Here is a 17,809-nt window from a genome sequence, read left to right as displayed (position 1 = left end):
GAATTTTTCTAGTTCAAAGTGGTGCTACTGCGGGGCAGAAAAATACAGGGCGCCCAGTCACCACGGCGACTGAATTTTCAAATTCTATTTTTAATATTTCGAGTTCAATTATGGAAATTTCTATTACCTTCTTTATTAAAAAATAACGAATGCAGTATTGTTCTTTAATGTTTGTATGTTTTCTTTATCACGTGCAACATTAAATCAGAATTATAAAAATGGCATTATTTTTTTGGCACTGTTGCAAGCCGAATTTTCAAATCTGCGGCAATATGGTAGAGTTGGCCATGTATTGCATAGTTATTCACGCTGTTACCGGTTAAGCCGTCTTTAGGAAGGCTACTCCGGCGCAAGAATTAATTAATTTTTATCCAATTTTGTATTAATTAATAAATAAAATCATTCAAGTTCATATTTCAAAATGTGTAGCTTTATCTTAGTTGGATTCATGGCTTTCTTAGCTCGTATTTGTAAAAGAAAATGGGGCTTGTTCCTGAGGAAGGGGGGGGGGGGTGCTTCCTGAATTACAAGGAATGATCGTACAGCAAGAATAATACAAGATTTAATTATTAATATGTTCAAGGTGCGGCGATTTTGTGATGTGAGCCGTATGTGGAGTGGCGTTGTCATGAAGCAGACGACTCCTGTGGTAGTCACGTGTTAAATCTGACGCAACAACTACAAGCACCAGCGAGTCGACATCATGAAGTGCCTCTGCGCGTTCAATGACAACATACACACGAACCAATCACGAAAATGCCACTCACTGAATTATGGCTGCAGTAGGGAAGCTGTAAAGGAAAGGTAACAAACATCCTTGCGGGTTCTTGCGTGGCATGTGCTCCAACATCCACCATACAAACCGGACCTTGCTCCGAGTGATAAACATATTTTTCCTCATTTGAAGAAGCATCTCGGAGGACGCCTGTCTCACTCGAATGATGTTCTGCAGCACAAAGGGTTTGGATCCGACAGCAGGACCTCGAGGTCTGTGAGACAGGCATGACGAACCTCGTGAAGCGCTAGAATAGATGCGCGAACCGAGGAGGAGACTATGTTGAGGAGTAGTGTATGAAGTATCCTCACGTGCGTCCGTTTGTACACGTCTAATAAATACACACTGGAATTTACAGGTTTTGTATTCTTTCTTTTCGATCATCCCTCGTAGTTCCAGTTTTTTCTACCCCTGGTGCTACTACAGATTGATAAACGTAGTTTATGTATGGTATGTTCCAGATAAGGACAGAGAGAGAAAGAGAGCGAAGAGACAAGGAACACACAAAGAGAAACAAATATAGACCGAAAGAGAAATGGGGAAGAAAATAATGATTTTGTTTTTTAAGTCCACTTTATGTCAGATGGGATAATCGAGACTTGATCTATCGCTTAAAGTGGGAGCCATAGCTTGACACATTGTAGTGTGACAAGAGGACACTCCTGCGGGGAAGTTTCCAGCAAACCCTGAGATCGGTATAACTTTGGTTTCTCCCGCTAAAACATTGGTCCACTAACAAGTATTCCTAAGAAAGTGACATGCAGCATCTGATTCGTTGCTTTTTCTACGTGCCCCCGCCATGGGCGTCGCGATTGGGGCCGAGCCTCCTAGAAATTGTTATGGTTCATTTCAAGTTGCTAAAAAGCAGAAAGGTTGTTATTTATTGATTTAGTTTATTTTACTTTGCCTTTCTGCCACTTTTGGTTAATCGCGAAAATGATGAATGATGCGATGATGAAGGGCCATTTACAAAGAACACTCATGCCCGCTGCTACGCCATGGGCGTCTGGCGGAAAGTTTGCTTGAATATTCATCATCACTGTGACACGCTAATGAATAGAATTTGCACCCGTATCCTGCGGAAGGGCATGCTCGTGCTGACATCTCGTTGCGATAGATGAGAGCCTTTTGTCACCTTGGCCTCGCAAATACAAACACAGCACAGTCAACGACCTACTAGTCGTAAACGCCCATTTTATGATCCAACGCTCATCGACGTGGGGAATTCTCTCTCCAGCTAGCGTGCATAGTGCGGCCTTTCGGATTCGAACCCCGTGCACGCATCACGTAATTAAGTGGTCTTCGAGGCACTGCGATGAATGTCGTGCGAGAACATGCCCCAAATTCCAACGGCTAAAGAAGGTACACTTTTGAGGAAGCTTTCGAGCAGAAGTGACAAGCGTCACTTACAAACGAACTTGCAGTAATTAATCTATCAAAATAACAAATCCATAATTCTTGACTTTTATATCTATTTTCTTTACCTTTATTTATTCGATCCCTACTTAGGTAAAATTGGAAATTAGCAATGAAGAAAATAAATATTTATTTAATGAAAAACCCCTATCAAAAGACCAGTCAAGTTGAAAACTGAAGCTGTATTTAACAAGAGAATTAGACTTGCTGTATTTATTAATGCATCCTGGACTGCATTTGGCACACTTGCGAGGCTCTGACGCTTAAACTCACAGCCAGTATAATCTTATGTGGGCCTCGTGTTATCATCCCTATATATTCGCGATTAGCCAATGGGGAGAAAAAGTGAAGTAAAATAAACTAAATCAATCAATCAGTCATTGTGATAGCAAAATTCTTGACCACAAGTTTCATTTCTTGACTTTTTATTGACCTCTTGACCTACTTCTTGATTTCCTTACTTTTTCTTGATTTTCATGACTGGTAGATACCCTGTTAATGCAACCTTTCGTAAAGTTGAAGTCCTGATTCGAACGACACTTTATTTCAAAGGAAGTTCCGAAAACCAGTTCCCCTATGACAACCATCAAGTACAAGTGGAGCCCAGTATACCCCCCCCCCCTCAAACCTTTCCCACCAATAGCGTCCGTTTTAGGAACATGTCAAGTCCACGTGGAGTATGTTGCCAATTAAGTTTCTTTAGTGATTTCATAACGTGAGGTTCAGGTTATTTTTGCTAGGTTGTGTTATTGTGTTGTGTTATTTATATATATATTACATACAATGTGGAGACCTTCGTGTTTGGTGTCTAAAGTGATAACAGCGCTTCTCAGATAGACAGGTTCTGCCCGAAACCAGATACGCGTCCGGTCGGCTTGCTCTCGAACTATGTCAAAGATATCTAACTGGCGTTCGAATCAGGACTTCAACTTTACCGGAGTGACACGACAAGCTGCACCTGTCGCTTGGACTGCGCAGTGATTTTTTTTTAGGGAGCTTGCAGACCAAAGTGACAAGCGAAACGGGGATTTCACACCGAAACGACAAGCGACACGAGACCCTCCAGTCTATAAGCAAGCATTTCCCAACGTATCCGGGAACAACAGACCGAGGCGACACGATGCACGACAAAACGGACTAGTACGAGCGACACTCTCGTGTCGCCTCGGCTCGGAAGGTTGCATTTATTTCTGATGGTTTCTTGTCATTTCAGTACGAAATCTCCCTTATAGACTGGATGGGCCCTTGTTGCTCGTCACTTAGGTGTGAAAAGTCCCTAACACCTGAAATTTTGGCACGTTGAAATACACCTCTGGCGGTTCTGCATTTGCAGCTTGGGAGCGAGTCGTGACTTCCAAAGAATCCAATCAACAATTCAGCCAATGACGTCATCTCAGCCCAGCAGTGAGCTGGAGATGCTCCGAAAGCAAGACGAAAGGTCTTGCCTCACATCTCGAAATAACAGATGTGAAAATCTGACGTTGAGCTTCTAGGAACTATGGCAAACAATAAGAACATTGTTGTTTAATTCCTTATCAATCATTGTACACACGCACTTTTAACATCATTCAATTTCTATTGATGTCTGTAAAACATACTTAATCGCCATACTGGTGATTTCACACTATCCCGGTGATCTCTAGAGTAAGCGAACGAAAACAAGTCCTCTGCGCAAGTAGGTCTCGAGAGGGCTGGCCAATGAAGACGAGAGAGGAAACGCGGCTGCAGCTACCAGTTTAAAGCAGCGCGCACTGCTTCGCTCCGCCACTCGCTTTCTCCCCTTCCCTACCGTTATGCGCGATCTTGCTCCACAGATTTCCGAGACAGTGTGTACTTAGAGCGTTTTGTGTAGAATTATTTCTTCTTTCCATGTACTATAATGTACGAACTACTGTGCGTGCTCGTCTATTGTCGTCTCGGATATGGACTACTACTGCTGCTACTACGACACGTGACATACGAAGTGGTGTTACTTACATCTCTAAATGCCATGACTGTTAGGTGAGTCAGGTATGGGCGTGACCTGGGTCCTTATTTTGGAGGGACAGAATCGAAGTTATGGCTTAACTTGGAGAGCAAACTCCAATAGTTTTCTATCCCATAAAAATAGTACTACCCAGGATTATTTTATGAATAACTGTTACATTGGCAAATCACAAATATTATTCTTCATTACTATGCTCCTTAGGTCTCAGGATATTAATAACAGTAATTAACCTGATGATTTGGGGGGCAAGTGGCCCCTTGCCCCCACCAAGTTACGCCTATGGCACTTAGCATTAAAATTACGTTCAAAGATTCCCGAAACAGCAGATTACGTGGTATCTAGTCTGAAGTACAAACTCCCTTCGAGCTTTACGTGAAACTCCGGCAGTAGTCTGTGGAAGCGTGGATGCCCGCATAAGGTACTTTTTAGATCATATTTTTCACGATAAACTACTTTACGAAAACTCTAGACTGCGCTAATTACTTTCTCGAATCTTCAAACTTACTTCCACGATAATTTCCAGTATTCTATAAGACTTCCTAATGTTCCTGTAAAACCTGTGAAAATCGTTAAACGTTCTGAACCGATATCTTTGAACGGTGACAAGGTATACAAGTTCTGAACAAATTTCTAGATTGCGTGAACTAAGTGGTCATTAAATCTTAATTTGATCCTATTATGAGAGACGAGTTCGGAACTGCTTCATTTTGCATGGTGCCTGCAAAACTTGCCAATCAACGCCACGATTTATAGCCTGCGTAGTGAAGAGTCGGGAACAGCCTGGTAAAATCATCACCATCCCAAACGCGTTTTTGACGAAAGGGCCAAGGTCAGCCGGAACAACGTACGATGAATCAGGCGTTGCGAAATTCCTCGATTACGAGCTCTAGTGGCGTCGGATTCAAGTCGCCTGTTCAAGTGCGTCGTTAAGTGTGAGGAGAGGATGCTGTTTTTCGTTAGCTTTGAAAACCATACAAGGCATGGCGTTCAGGGACGGGGGGTTGAATTCCCTGGAAATGTAAGTCATCGTTTCATTATACAGGGTGGGACGAAAGTCACTATGGAAAGATATTATGACTGTGAAAGGAAATGCGGTAATGAATGTACACACTGTATTAAAGAGTGAATATTACAAGAATACCTGTAAGAATGAAAGAACGTGGCATTTACCTGCATAATTCGGTCGGATCTCGATCGGAAAACCTGACCCCTAATCACAGTATTGGGACTGAATGGCCTCTATTACGAATTATTATCACACACTGCAGGATAAACATAGCTCTTAACGTATGACAATATTATACGTCTATTTCGCTTGCGAATAATACATTTTGCATTATAAATAGTACTCGATCATACATCATTTGGCCCCCGGTGTACTAGTTTTTTTTAAAATCAGAAATCAATTGTAATTGCAATCATCCGGTGGATCCAGTAGAAGACCCGTCCAATAAAATGAGAACAATAGAAATACTAGTTTAGTACTTTATAATAATTATTGACTTTTATTATCATAACTACAATTCACATTTGTATCAATGATCCGACATTAAAAATTCGCCGAGCTGTTTGTGTTTAGCCTGAGATGACAGTATGGAATTTTTAGTACAATAGGAAAGATCATCGGTTGATCCGCCATCATTATTTGTGGGCATTGAGCTAACCGGACATAACATTGTTGTATTGTTACGAGGGGCGTATCATAAAGAATTACACTTTATTGTTTTAAGGCAAAATGAAATGGCGTAATTCCACGCACTGCGCAGGATGGGCGCATAGGTACCTTGTCTACCGCCAGGTGGCAGCACTGTGTGACAGTGCGTAGTCTCTGGCCTGTGCAGCCGTCGAAGCACAACGTCACGAGTGCTGTTGCGGACAACATGGAACAAGATGAACGTGGTCAACGATGGACGAGTTGGTTTTTGTGGAAGGAAGGGGAAACAACGGCACGTATCCATAGACGGTTAGTGGCTGTGTGTGGCGAGTATGCAGTGTCACGGAAAACGGTGTATAATTGGGTAACTGGCTGAAAAAACGGTCAAACGTCGACGGAGAAGGGAAAGAGTCCAGGGCGATATGTGAGTGTGAAAACAGAGGCAAACATCGCGCGTGTGGAAAATGTCATACTGGAGAACGGGCGTGTGACGTTTACGGAACTGGAGAGGATTACGGGATTAAACAGACGAACCCTGCAACGCATTGTGCACAGTGACTTGAAAATGGGTAAAGTGTCAGCTCGGTGGGTACCGAAATGTCTTAACGCATGCCACAAACAACAACGCGTAGACATTTCCAGGGAGCTTTTGGAACTTTACGACCAGAATCCAGCTGATTTCATGGGGAAGCTTGTGACAGGTGATGAAGTGTGGCTGCATTACCACGAACCGGAAACCAAATCCCAATCCATGCAGTGGAAACATAAGGGTAGGCCCCCACCCAAGAAATTCAAAACAGCGCCCACGGCTGGAAAACAAATGGCCACTGTGTTTTGGGATAGTGATGGCATCATCCTCATTGATTGGCTACCGAGGGGAACCACCGTTAACAGTGCAGTCTACGTGGCAACACTGACGCGGTTGCGTCGTGCAATTCAAAAGAAGAGGCAAGGCAAATGGGGCAAAGGTGTGCTTCTCCAACATGACAATGTCCGGCCGCACACCAGTCGTGAAACAACAGCTGCTATTGACCGACTGGGTTTCAAGGTGTTACCACATCAAGCATACTCTCCCGATTTGGCACCGTCCGATTTTCACTTGTTTGGCGCCATGAAGAAGCCCCTGCGTGGTCACCATTTCAACAATTGTGAGGAACTCCACGAGGCTGTCCAGCGATGGGTGCACACAACTCCAAAGAACTGGTTTCAAAATGGTCTCGAACGACTTCCACACCGCTGGCGTAAGTGTCTACAGCTCCAGGGGGACTATGTTGAGAAAGTGCATATAGCCGATTAAATGTATCTATGTCTGTATGTATCAAATACAATAAAGTGTAATTCTTTATGATACGCCCCTCGTACATACACATGCTTATTAAATAACTATTATGTAGGCAAACAATTCAGAATTTATACATTGGAATCACCAACTGATTCACTGAGCCACTTCTCTCGTACATCATTGCACCACTGTCGCAACCAAGCTACCCAATTTAAACTACTCTTCTTTTCATTTAACAGGGTGGTCTCTCTAGGACCATGAAAAAATTCAAGTATAATTCCCGGTTTTTAAGGCGAACTTTCCAAACATTCAGAGGTCCAAGCAGATGCTTCCTCTATTTCAACTTTACCGCCTCTCACCTCCCCCCCCAATACACAAATATATTAACAATATAAATGTTTTTTTGTGATTTCAATGTATCCAAAAATTCTATCTAGGTAATTCAATTAAAACGGTATATATCCTTTACACCGCTGAGCGGGTTTTCGAAAGTAATCCCTCTCTGGTCACCGCCTTTGCTCGCGATTTTTAAACTTTTATACCTATTTAAGAAAAACATTATATCTCTGAGACTATTTGAGCAATCTGCTTCGGGTAACTTTTGTTTTGCAGCTAGATCATCAGGGCATGCAACCGTGCAGGAATCAAAACGCCACAGCCAATAAGAGGGGTTAAGTGGGCCGCGGCCCCCAACTTTCAATGAAAAATCATAAAAACTGGGAGTTTCTTCACATATTCGATAATGTAATGCACCCAGTTACATGAAATAACTTTCATTCGGTTGCGAAAGGACCATTCTTTGAAAATAAGGCTAACGTTTACCTCTGCTTCCCTAAATAGCGCGGAAAGAGGGGCAAACTACCCATTTCTATGATTTTTTCATCGAAAATTGGGGGCCGCGGCCCACCCAACTCCTCTTAATGGCTTTGTCGTTTTGATTCCTGCACAGTTGCATGCCCTAATGTTTTAGCTGCAACACAAAAGTTACCCGAAGTAGATTGGTCAAATAGTCTACGAGTTATAACATTTTTTGTCAAATAAGTGTACACATTTAAAATTCGCGCCAGCTTCCATTCGTAACTTTGGAGTCGGGGGGTCCTGGGTGGGTGGTTTTTTTCCACATGACATTTCAAAGTGTTATCTGAACATCTGTCAGCGTTTACAACCTCACATGAACTTTTTAATCAGCACGATGGGTTACCAGTGACCCATCAGCCGACTACGCCTATATTTTCTATGTGTCACATGTGACCCATTGGCCGAATACAGGATATACGAGGGTCGTTCAAGTCAATCGGGGACTTTTTTTTTTAAAAAAAAAAGAAGAAGAACAAATTTCAAAGTGTGGTAACTGGATTTATTTTTCCACATAACCTCCTGCTACAGTGGACATTTCCACTCAATTTTTTTTACAACAATTTTAAAAACTACACCCTGGAAAAATGACCCCTGCAAGTTCTCGCGTTTCTCTGCGTCCAGTTTAAGGCAGAAACGAGACTTCCAAAGTTGCGAGGCTAGCGTTGCGCTGAAAACACGCCGCCGCCATGTTACTACGTCACTCCTTAGGGAGAGCTCTTTGTCGTCTGCTTCGAGCGTCCAGTTCCGGATGGGTAGCTCACGGTGAGCGAACACGTGCAGCAGTTTTACAAATCTGTACCGATTTAAATAATGGAAGAAGGGGCGATAGGAGAAAGGAAAGCTATGCTTTGTAATGATCATTCTTCTATGAAATATCCCTGCTGCTCACGTGCAAGATAAATGAAAGGGTTCAGCTGCGTGTGTGTTCTCAGGCCATGCGAAAAATATTGCTTATAAAATTGGTTGCTGACCAGACACTCAAAAATATTTTTTAAACTTACATTTATCGCTATTTACCGTAACCTATGTAGTGCAAAATATGAATTTTCACATTCTTCACTTTATTTATAAAGCCTATTTAACTTTCTTTTCCATAAAGCAATTTCAGTTTGTGTACCATTACTGTTGCGCAAATTAGGATCAAATATTTTTGTGCAGATTACATTAGTTGCACAGTACATATCTATACTTAGTTTATGTATAATTATTACAAGGAAATAATGTGTATAACCATGGGCGTATTTAAGGGGGATTCAACGGGTTCGACCCCCCTTTTTTGGTTCACTAAAATTACCAGTTTCCTTGTTCTATCCGCTTGTTCATAAAAAATTCCTTCGGACTTATTTCATTCTCTTAAATTAGAGACGTATAGGACGGGATACGGATGGGAAGGAAATTTCGTAATTCCACACACCAGATGGGACTGCAGACCAATATCTGCAATTTCCTGATAGTTTCGGAATTTCTGCGATAAGAAACTACATTGAGACTGTCAAATCAGTTATTTTTTCCCCCTCGATTCATATTAAAGAAATTTGATTCTTAAAAACGTAGTGACACAAGATGAACAGAAAAGTATCAATACTAATAAGTAGTGTGACTACATACACACAACTTTGTCGGGTCCAGTACCCCTTCCCCCCCCCCCCGCTCCCCAACAAGCTTCCGGCCAGCAGCGTCCTGGATTTTCACTTACGAAATAAAGCAACCCTAATCATACCAAAAGTTGATCCATCCCTCCCCCCGTGAACTATATATACGCCCATGTGTACAACAATATCCCATACTGAAATGGTACGATATAATTATTTTGAATTTTGTAATGCGAAAAAAGCCGCCTCATCTCGTTACCCCGAACGCATTAATTGGTTGGTTCACAACTTCACCACTAAGGATCCTATCGAGACGAGACATGGTAGCCTTAGTCTCGTTCTCGTTGAGAGTTGTAAATGTCTGCCTCGTGTTTATTTGTAAATGTCTCATTGACAGTCTCGTCTCAATTTATAAACATCCGTCTCGGTTTGGGAGGGCAATTCTCGTTCTCGTCTCAAGTCTAGAAAACTATAGAATTAACAACGTATGCAAAGGCTTATCATTATAAATACAAAAAAAAAACCTTTTTTAATATATATATATTTTTTTGAGACTCCTCGTTTCGACGGTACAGCCCTCGAAAACTAAATATTATCCTGCTTATATATGCAAACCAAACCGCAGATTCAGAATTACCAGGAATGAACTGTCTTTGTAATTATTATACACAAAATTCATGATTTATCTGAGGAAGTCGCATGTTCCAGGTTTGACTCGACCTGAGCATGACTGTTTCCTTGTGAGTGACATTTCATTGAACTGGAAATTGTTACATGGGAGGATGCTTGCTCGAGACTTTGGGGACAGCTAGGGGGATGCTTCTATTGTTAATGTTAGTGTTGTTCACGAGACGAGGCATGTTCCGTCTCGTCTTATAAAAGGAGATGGGACAAGTGAATGATTTCGAAATGAGATGGCAGAAGAAAAAGTTCGTCTCTTTTCATGGCAGGTTGGGTGATACTTAGATTGTGCAGTTGGTGGTAGTGTGTGTGTGGGGGGGGGGGGGTGTACTCCTGCACCCCGACTTCGAATACTGCTTGTAGTCATTCATCTTCATTGTAGCGATTAGCCAAAAGTGGGAAGAAATGTGATGTTAGAGATGATACATAATAAATTAACCATGCGTTCTCATCGTTGCAGTTAAACAAAGTGAACGGAAAAGCGACGTAAAAGTAGGCTAAATACAAAAATTTGCAATATATATTAACTGAAGAAAACTGTCATTTAATGCAGGAAATTTAAAAACTCAGTGTACCTTTTTATACCGTATTTCTGCTCATGCAGAAATTGGCGTATAAACCAGTGTGTTCTAAAAGTATTACCTTAAAATTTGTGAAGAAAATATTATGACGAAAATAATTGTAATTCCAGAAAAGGCATTCCTATAACTTTAAGTTCTTGCAAGTCAGAACTAACCTATGGATTCTCAATGAACAAGGTTGTTCACGTGTTCAGCCATTGATTGTTACAAGGTTTGCTTTGTCACCCTAATGGGAAAACCCAATACCGAGTGGCTGAATTACAGTAAATACTACTATACTGCTAGGGCATAATTCAACTCCAAGAAATGGAGCACAGATTTTTGCACTGGAAGTTGTAAGATACTTGTTTTACACAGTAACAAGTGAATTTTCTGTCGCTTCCGCGGCTCATGCTAAGTTGACGGGACGAGCAGAAGCCCCGCCTGCACGCATTTCAAAGTGATGACGTCAGAGGACCTCCTGTCTGTGGAGAGGACGTTTTCAAATCCGTGACGTAGTAGGTGAATTTCAGCGGTGTTTGAAGGTGTGTTTCTCGAGTACCGAAACAAATATCGCCGAGATATTTTGCACATCTCATGTTTGTGTCATTATCTGTAAAATGAATGGATTTAAAACGTTTTTCATGTCAAAGTGGAAATGTCCGTTATACACTTATCCCAGCGTTTAACTAACGACTGGAATGCTTCGGCATAGAAAGATTTATCATTACGGCGGAACCATTGTAGGACAGCATTCTTCACTTCATCATCAGTGTTGAAATGTTTTCCTCTAAGGAATTCCTTCAGGGGTCCAAACAGGTGAAAATCACTTGGCGCTAAGTCAGGACTATAGGGGTGTGTGGTAATATCTCCCAGCCGATTTCCTGGAATGTTTGGAATGTGCGTTGAGCGGTATGCTGTCGTGCATTGTCTTGCAAAAAGTGAACACCCTTTGTGATGAAACCCGGACGTTTCTTCCATAAACTCTTATGCACATCACGCAGAACACTGCAGTAATACTCACTGTTGATAGTATAGTATTGATACTTGCAATTTCACGACAGGTTATGCGACGATTGTCCAGGATCAGCTGCTCCACGCGCTGAATGTTCCCAGGAATGACTGTGATCCACCACGACCGGGATCGTCAGTAATAAAGATACGGCCATCTTTGAAGCGCTTACACCATTCAAATGTCTTACTGCGACAGAGTGTCTCATCACCGTATTGAGCCTGAAGTCTTCTGTAAATTTCAGCAGGTTTTCAGTCCTCGTTCACTAAAAAACTTCATCACAACACGCTGTTCCATGTAGACATCCACACTGTTGTCCGCCATCTTGAATAACGGTCTATGCAGAAGCGCGGGAAATAAGCGCCGCCTACCAGTAACAGCACACAGTTACCAGTTCCTACTGCATACAAAACCTCCAGCCTAGGCGTCTATTTAAACCTGGAAAAAATATAAGTCCCCGATTGACTTGAACGCCCCTCGTACTTACTGTATGTATATATATTATTTCAAATATTCAATTTAAAGGGTGGAGTTTAAATTTGCCATTTCACATACTCAGACTGGAAATACATCTACAAACACAAGTCACAAATGTTACGGAATATACTAATCTAAGAAAAATTGTTAATTGATAAGGATTTCAAACTCAAATCTACCTAATCAACTTCAGGATATCTTATCTTGCAATAATCTTCCGTCTGTCAGATAGATTGTTCTGCAAAGGACACTAGCAAAGCAAAAGAAATGAGAGAATTCTGTTTTATTTTCCACGCAGCTTCCTTTTTATCTTCCTTGATAAACATAGGAGCTACACTGTGAAAAACTCGGGGCATTTGTAAAGGTATGAATTCATTTGGATTAATAAAAGTTGCAATTTTTCACGTCTACGGAGAAAAATTCACGCAGAATTTCCGGAATTCCCGGGGAGTAGCCACCCTGTTTCATACAAAACGTACCATCAACAAAATGTACCAGCAATAAAACGTACCTACCATCTGGACGGCTACCTGCGAAGGGTCTTCTAATAAGTCTTAAAATATCTGCGATGCGCCAAAACGTACCACTTGATGGGACGGCATCAAAAATCGTGTCGTTATTACAGTTCCACACTGTTATTCGAATTTCCGGGTTTTGCAACCAACTATTCACAAAGTAATCAAAGAAAAGGGTTAGCTTCGCTGATTCTGGGGTTTGAGAGTGTATTTCCAGCCATCCATCATAAACTTCCTCCGTTTTTAAGAAACTCAGAACGGCACACATGCGTATATGCAAACGGATTTCCTCATTCTCTCGATACTCGACCGAAAGTCCTATATCTTGAACTTTACGCCAAATGAATTTCTTAAAATGGAAGAAGCATCCACTGATTTCTATCGAAGGAAACACTTCGCGAATCGCAGATATGGCTGCCAATTTGGGAGCATGAACCTATAAATTAACCTAACTCAAGGTCAAGTTAGCTGGGTGCTGATTCGGGTAGGCAGATAGCGCAAAGTATTGGAATGTCTGACATGTCAAGGGCGAGTTCAAGCAAATGTTTTGAAGTTATTGGTGGATCCTTCACAGGTAGCTCGTTTATCTGAGTGGTACGTTTTGTCGGGACACTGTTTAATATATCTAACATCTGAATCTCCTATGACTGTATATTTATATATACTATTCTTATTTTTTCATTACATTCACTAATATAATAACAAATTGTTCTGTATACCCGAACAAAATATGAAAAATATACACAACTGTCAACTTAGACTAATTACGAACAACTACGAACCTAATGATGTAGTCCCATAAAATGTACACAATGTTTGAAAAAGACCAATATGTAATTGTAATGAATTACGATTAGACTAATAACACGCAAATAAAGTGTTTAGCACATAAAAAGGGAGAACTGTAATTATGAACGCGACCGGCGAAGTTTCCTGCCCCCTATCCAGCGCCCTTACAACGCTACAGCAACGCTACTCGCTCCGTAGTGCCTACAAGACCGCTCTTGCACAAATACGGCAAATAGATATTCTGCTATTTGATGGTTCAAAATGTCACCTGTCACCATAGCACGTAGAAGTATGAAGAGCGCATCAAAGTGCATTTGCAGAGAACAAAGCAGTAACGTTCTCTCTATATGACGGTTGATGGCTAATTTCGCATCCGTGTAGAGAAAGGTTGCCCGCCCGCCAGGCGCGATGCAGTATTTGGGGAAATACCACGCGGAGGCCTTGACACATTCAGAGCAAGACCGCAAAGCGAGACGCGAAAACGCGCCAAGTAAGCCAGTGCAAAAAAATACGCTAAAAATACCGCAACACAAAAGCCAAGCCCGTGCACCGGGTCAGTTTCGGGGAGATTCCAACGTGCCGTGCTGCTGACGTAATGGAAAACAACAGTTTTTTTTTCTTTTTGTGCAGTGCAAAAAGGGGATGCTGGAATTTAGATTACAATGCAAAAATTCTAATGTTGTGTTCTTTAAATAATAATTTGCATATTGTTGGAACTTTAAAAGGGCAGTACGATTGATTGATTGAGTTGGTGTTTTAAGTCCACTTTATGCACAGTAAGGCTAATCGGGACTGGCCCTAAAGTTTAAAGTGGGATCCGAACCACTATGCGCCTTCACCGGGTATCGAACCCGGGACCCCTTGATTAAAAGGGCAGTACGAATGATATATCTTGAGCCTCTTGTATGACTAGATTCAACATGCTTGCGTTGAAATTAAAACAAATACAATTGAATTGGAAACGAATAATATTTGATTTGCGTCATTAACTTTCACCTACTGTTTGGTTCATTTTACTTCCCTTTTCTGTCACTATTGGCGAATGGAGAAGATGAGGATGAATAGTGACAAGATTAAATCGATGAAGGGACAAACCCGCATGGACAGCACAGAAATCCCGCAGAGGATTATAGTGGCTGAGAGTCTAGACGCCAGAGGCTTCGCTCTGATTGGCTGTTACACAGATTTCAGCATCTAAAAAATTTGCAACTGAGTTGCCATCAAAAGTGGAGTAACATCATAATTGATGTTGCACAATACCTAATCCAGTGTTACAGGCCTTCATACTTGGTGTGGTGTGACGGCAAATAGTGTAACAGGACAACAAAGTTGGTTTTAAACAACGCCAATTCCGCATTAACAGAAAAAAGGGGTGTCCCGTGGCAACTCAGTTGCAATTAGAACACGGTCTAATCGTCAAAACCAGTCTAGCAGCCAGCCAGGCAGCCATCATTTCCAGCTATGTAGCTAGTCCAGCGCGAACTAGAGCATTCCTACCGGAAATCAGGTTCGGTGTGATTCGGCGTCGAGGGTCTCGGTGTTGTTGAGAGAGTAAACTCAGACATTTGCCGCTGAGAGAGTTAGAAGTGCGTGTAGGTAAGTCCTTAACTCCAGGCATCTTCTGTGACGTCACACTTGACAATTTATGACGTGGGTGTTCACACAAAACTGGATCAAAGCGAAGTTATACATTTTTTTAAAATCTGGTTGAGTTGAGTTGGTGTTTTAAGTCCACTTTATGCACAGTAAGGCTAATCGGGACTGGACCTACAGTTTAAAGTGGGTTCCGAACCACTTGTGCCTCCAACGGGTATCGAACGCGGGACCCCTTGATTACAAGGCAATGACGCTACCACTGCGCCATGGGGGAGGCCCTTTAAAATCTGGATCTGATAAACAGAAAAGTTCAAACGTTATTTCTCCCTATCTTTCTCTCGCTTTATGCAGAATATGAGCGATAGAGAGAAGAAAAAGAGAGGGAGAGATCGAACAAGCGAGAGAAAATAAGGAAAGAAGATAGGAATCCTTTCCTTTCTATCTCTTCCTTTCCCGGGAAGAGGAGCAAGGAGGGACACCTTTTTTCACTTCTTCTTTCTCATTTTTGGTCTTCTCTTCCTCTCCCATAAACACTTCTTTCATTCTTCGAATTAAATGTTTGGAAATAATGGTAGTAACTTTCTAAAATCCTTACAATACCAAAATGTGCAAGGATAGTTTAATTGTTTTGTGAGAAAGCCTTACATGTTTACAAAACGGACATTTCTCAGCTATGCGGGGTCACTGTTCTTACCTGAGATCGAGATGGACGAGGGCCTGGAGTAAGATGACTGTATCTGGTATTGTTCTGATGACGTTGTAGTAGAGATCCAGCCGCTCCAGCGAGTAGTAGTCCGTAACTTCTGCTGGAAGCTCCCCGAACCTGTTCTTGGACAAGTCTGGAACAGAAAAAGAGAGAAATCAAATTAGAGACTGCCGTTAAGACGTTTATCAGATGCAGCAGGAGAAAGAAATACTGTTTAGGAGGAGGCGGGCATTGATTCTTGATACGGGTTGTGTACGAGGAAGCCAGCGGGATCTCCTTGTTATAAGGAGGCATGCGCGAAGATTCTCTGCTTACATGCAACGTCATCATTGGTAGGCCATGCACCGCAACACGGTTATTGTCAGTGCCACAGTAGCAAATGTGTGTTGATCGTAGTTTTCCTAGCGGGTGCGGAGTGAATCAAATGTAATAATTGCAATATGCGATGATATTGCCAACAAAGAGAAGGTGCACAACCATTGTTATACGAAGGCGACTGCTTAACACGATATTCAGGCAGAATAAAGTTCGCCAGAGCCTCGTTTGCGTGCTACCAGGATGTACTTCCTGGAAGAGAGTGCTTTCTGAAAAGGTAATCATCGCTTATACCCTAACTCCTCGTGAAAGCTGGAGAAATTGACACATGGCCATTCCCAGAAAATTCCTTTTGATTGATTTTGTTATTTATCGTCGCTCTTTTCCCATATTTGGCTAATTGCGACGATGAGGATGAGTGATGATATGATAAAATTGATAGAGGGACACTCACAAAGAACATCCATGCCCAGGCCAGGATTCAAGGACCCCTTGCGCCGTAGAGAGTTGTACTAACCACTCCGCCACGAAGGTTTGTTTACAAAATTCCTAGGCATACTATAGAGCGCCAGTGTTGCCAGAACTTCAGACAACTTTCTTTCCAGGTGCAAAAAATCTTCCCACGCCCCTTAGAAAATTTTTAATTGCAACCAAAAACTTGAACTTATTATAATTATTATAAACCTCCTCTTCACAGAAATACTAAAATTGATTGAAGTAATAAAAATAAGAGTTAATAATATCAAATTGTGTATCAAATTAAACATTGTTAGACTTGCAGAGCCAACGATATTAGTAGTATGGTGTAATTTATACATCACAACCTTGATGCACTCATTTTAACGTTTTCCAAAATAGATTAGCGAAGTTTTCACTTTCATTAAGAGGTCAGACACGAAGGAATACAAAAATTATTCTTAAAAACAATTAATAATGTCGATCGAACTGCACCTTGGACAATAGTGTTGTATAAAGAAGCGAACCGCGGTGCTGATCACATCACCTCCAAAATGCCAGAGATCGAAATGCCACATCCCCCAAATGTGCCTTCATGGGACGGTGCTATATACACGGAAAACTTTACCATATGTAACGAAGGATGGACTTTTGTATGGTGTATTAAATAAATAAGATGGAAGGGCAATGTTGCAACAGAAAGTGAGTTTCGACACCAAACTGATTTGTCGGAACGGAGACCTGCATTCTCTCCTCATCTTCGCAAATAGCCAAAAGTGGCAGAAAAGTAAAATAAAACAAATCAAGCAATGAAATTTGGGGGAAAAGCCATGAGAAGAGCCGCTCTGTACTTTCTCATGGTTCCTCAGGTGTCATTGTGCAAATTCTTACAATGAATGCAGCATCACGATGGTTGGATTCTTTGCGACTGCCGAGTTGAAAAGAGAAGAGTGACCAGCGAGAAACGGACAAGTTAGGCTGCAACAATTGTATCCGACAGATTACCCTGAAAAAGAGCCAAGCCCAAAAGCATCACATTGGGATTCAGCTCCTTCGACAGGATTCTCGATAATGGAAGCCATTTCGGCCCACGACGGGGAGAAGGATACTGAGGGTAAACACGCGAAAGTTTATCATC

At 41.7% G+C, this 17,809-nt stretch overlaps 1 protein-coding gene across 7 annotated transcripts in view; it reads right to left on the bottom strand.

The window, feature by feature from the left end:
* The window catches only part of Lrch (Leucine-rich-repeats and calponin homology domain protein), a 238,387-nt gene that overhangs the window by 100,699 nt on the left and 119,879 nt on the right, over positions 1-17,809 (bottom strand). For all 7 annotated transcript variants that reach the window (XM_083118325.1, XM_083118328.1, XM_083118321.1 and 4 more), the window contains exon 2: positions 15,889-16,033. In XM_083118325.1, the coding sequence (XP_082974451.1) occupies positions 15,889-16,033 (145 nt within the window). The remainder of the gene's footprint in view (positions 1-15,888; positions 16,034-17,809) is intronic.

The sequence above is a fragment of the Lepisma saccharinum genome, chromosome 3 (assembly GCF_977018435.1).
Source record: "Lepisma saccharinum chromosome 3, izLepSacc3.1, whole genome shotgun sequence".
Lineage (NCBI taxonomy): Eukaryota > Metazoa > Arthropoda > Insecta > Zygentoma > Lepismatidae > Lepisma > Lepisma saccharinum.
The sequence above is the reverse complement of the archived record's forward strand: the minus strand, read 5'-3'. Positions and strand labels throughout refer to the sequence as shown.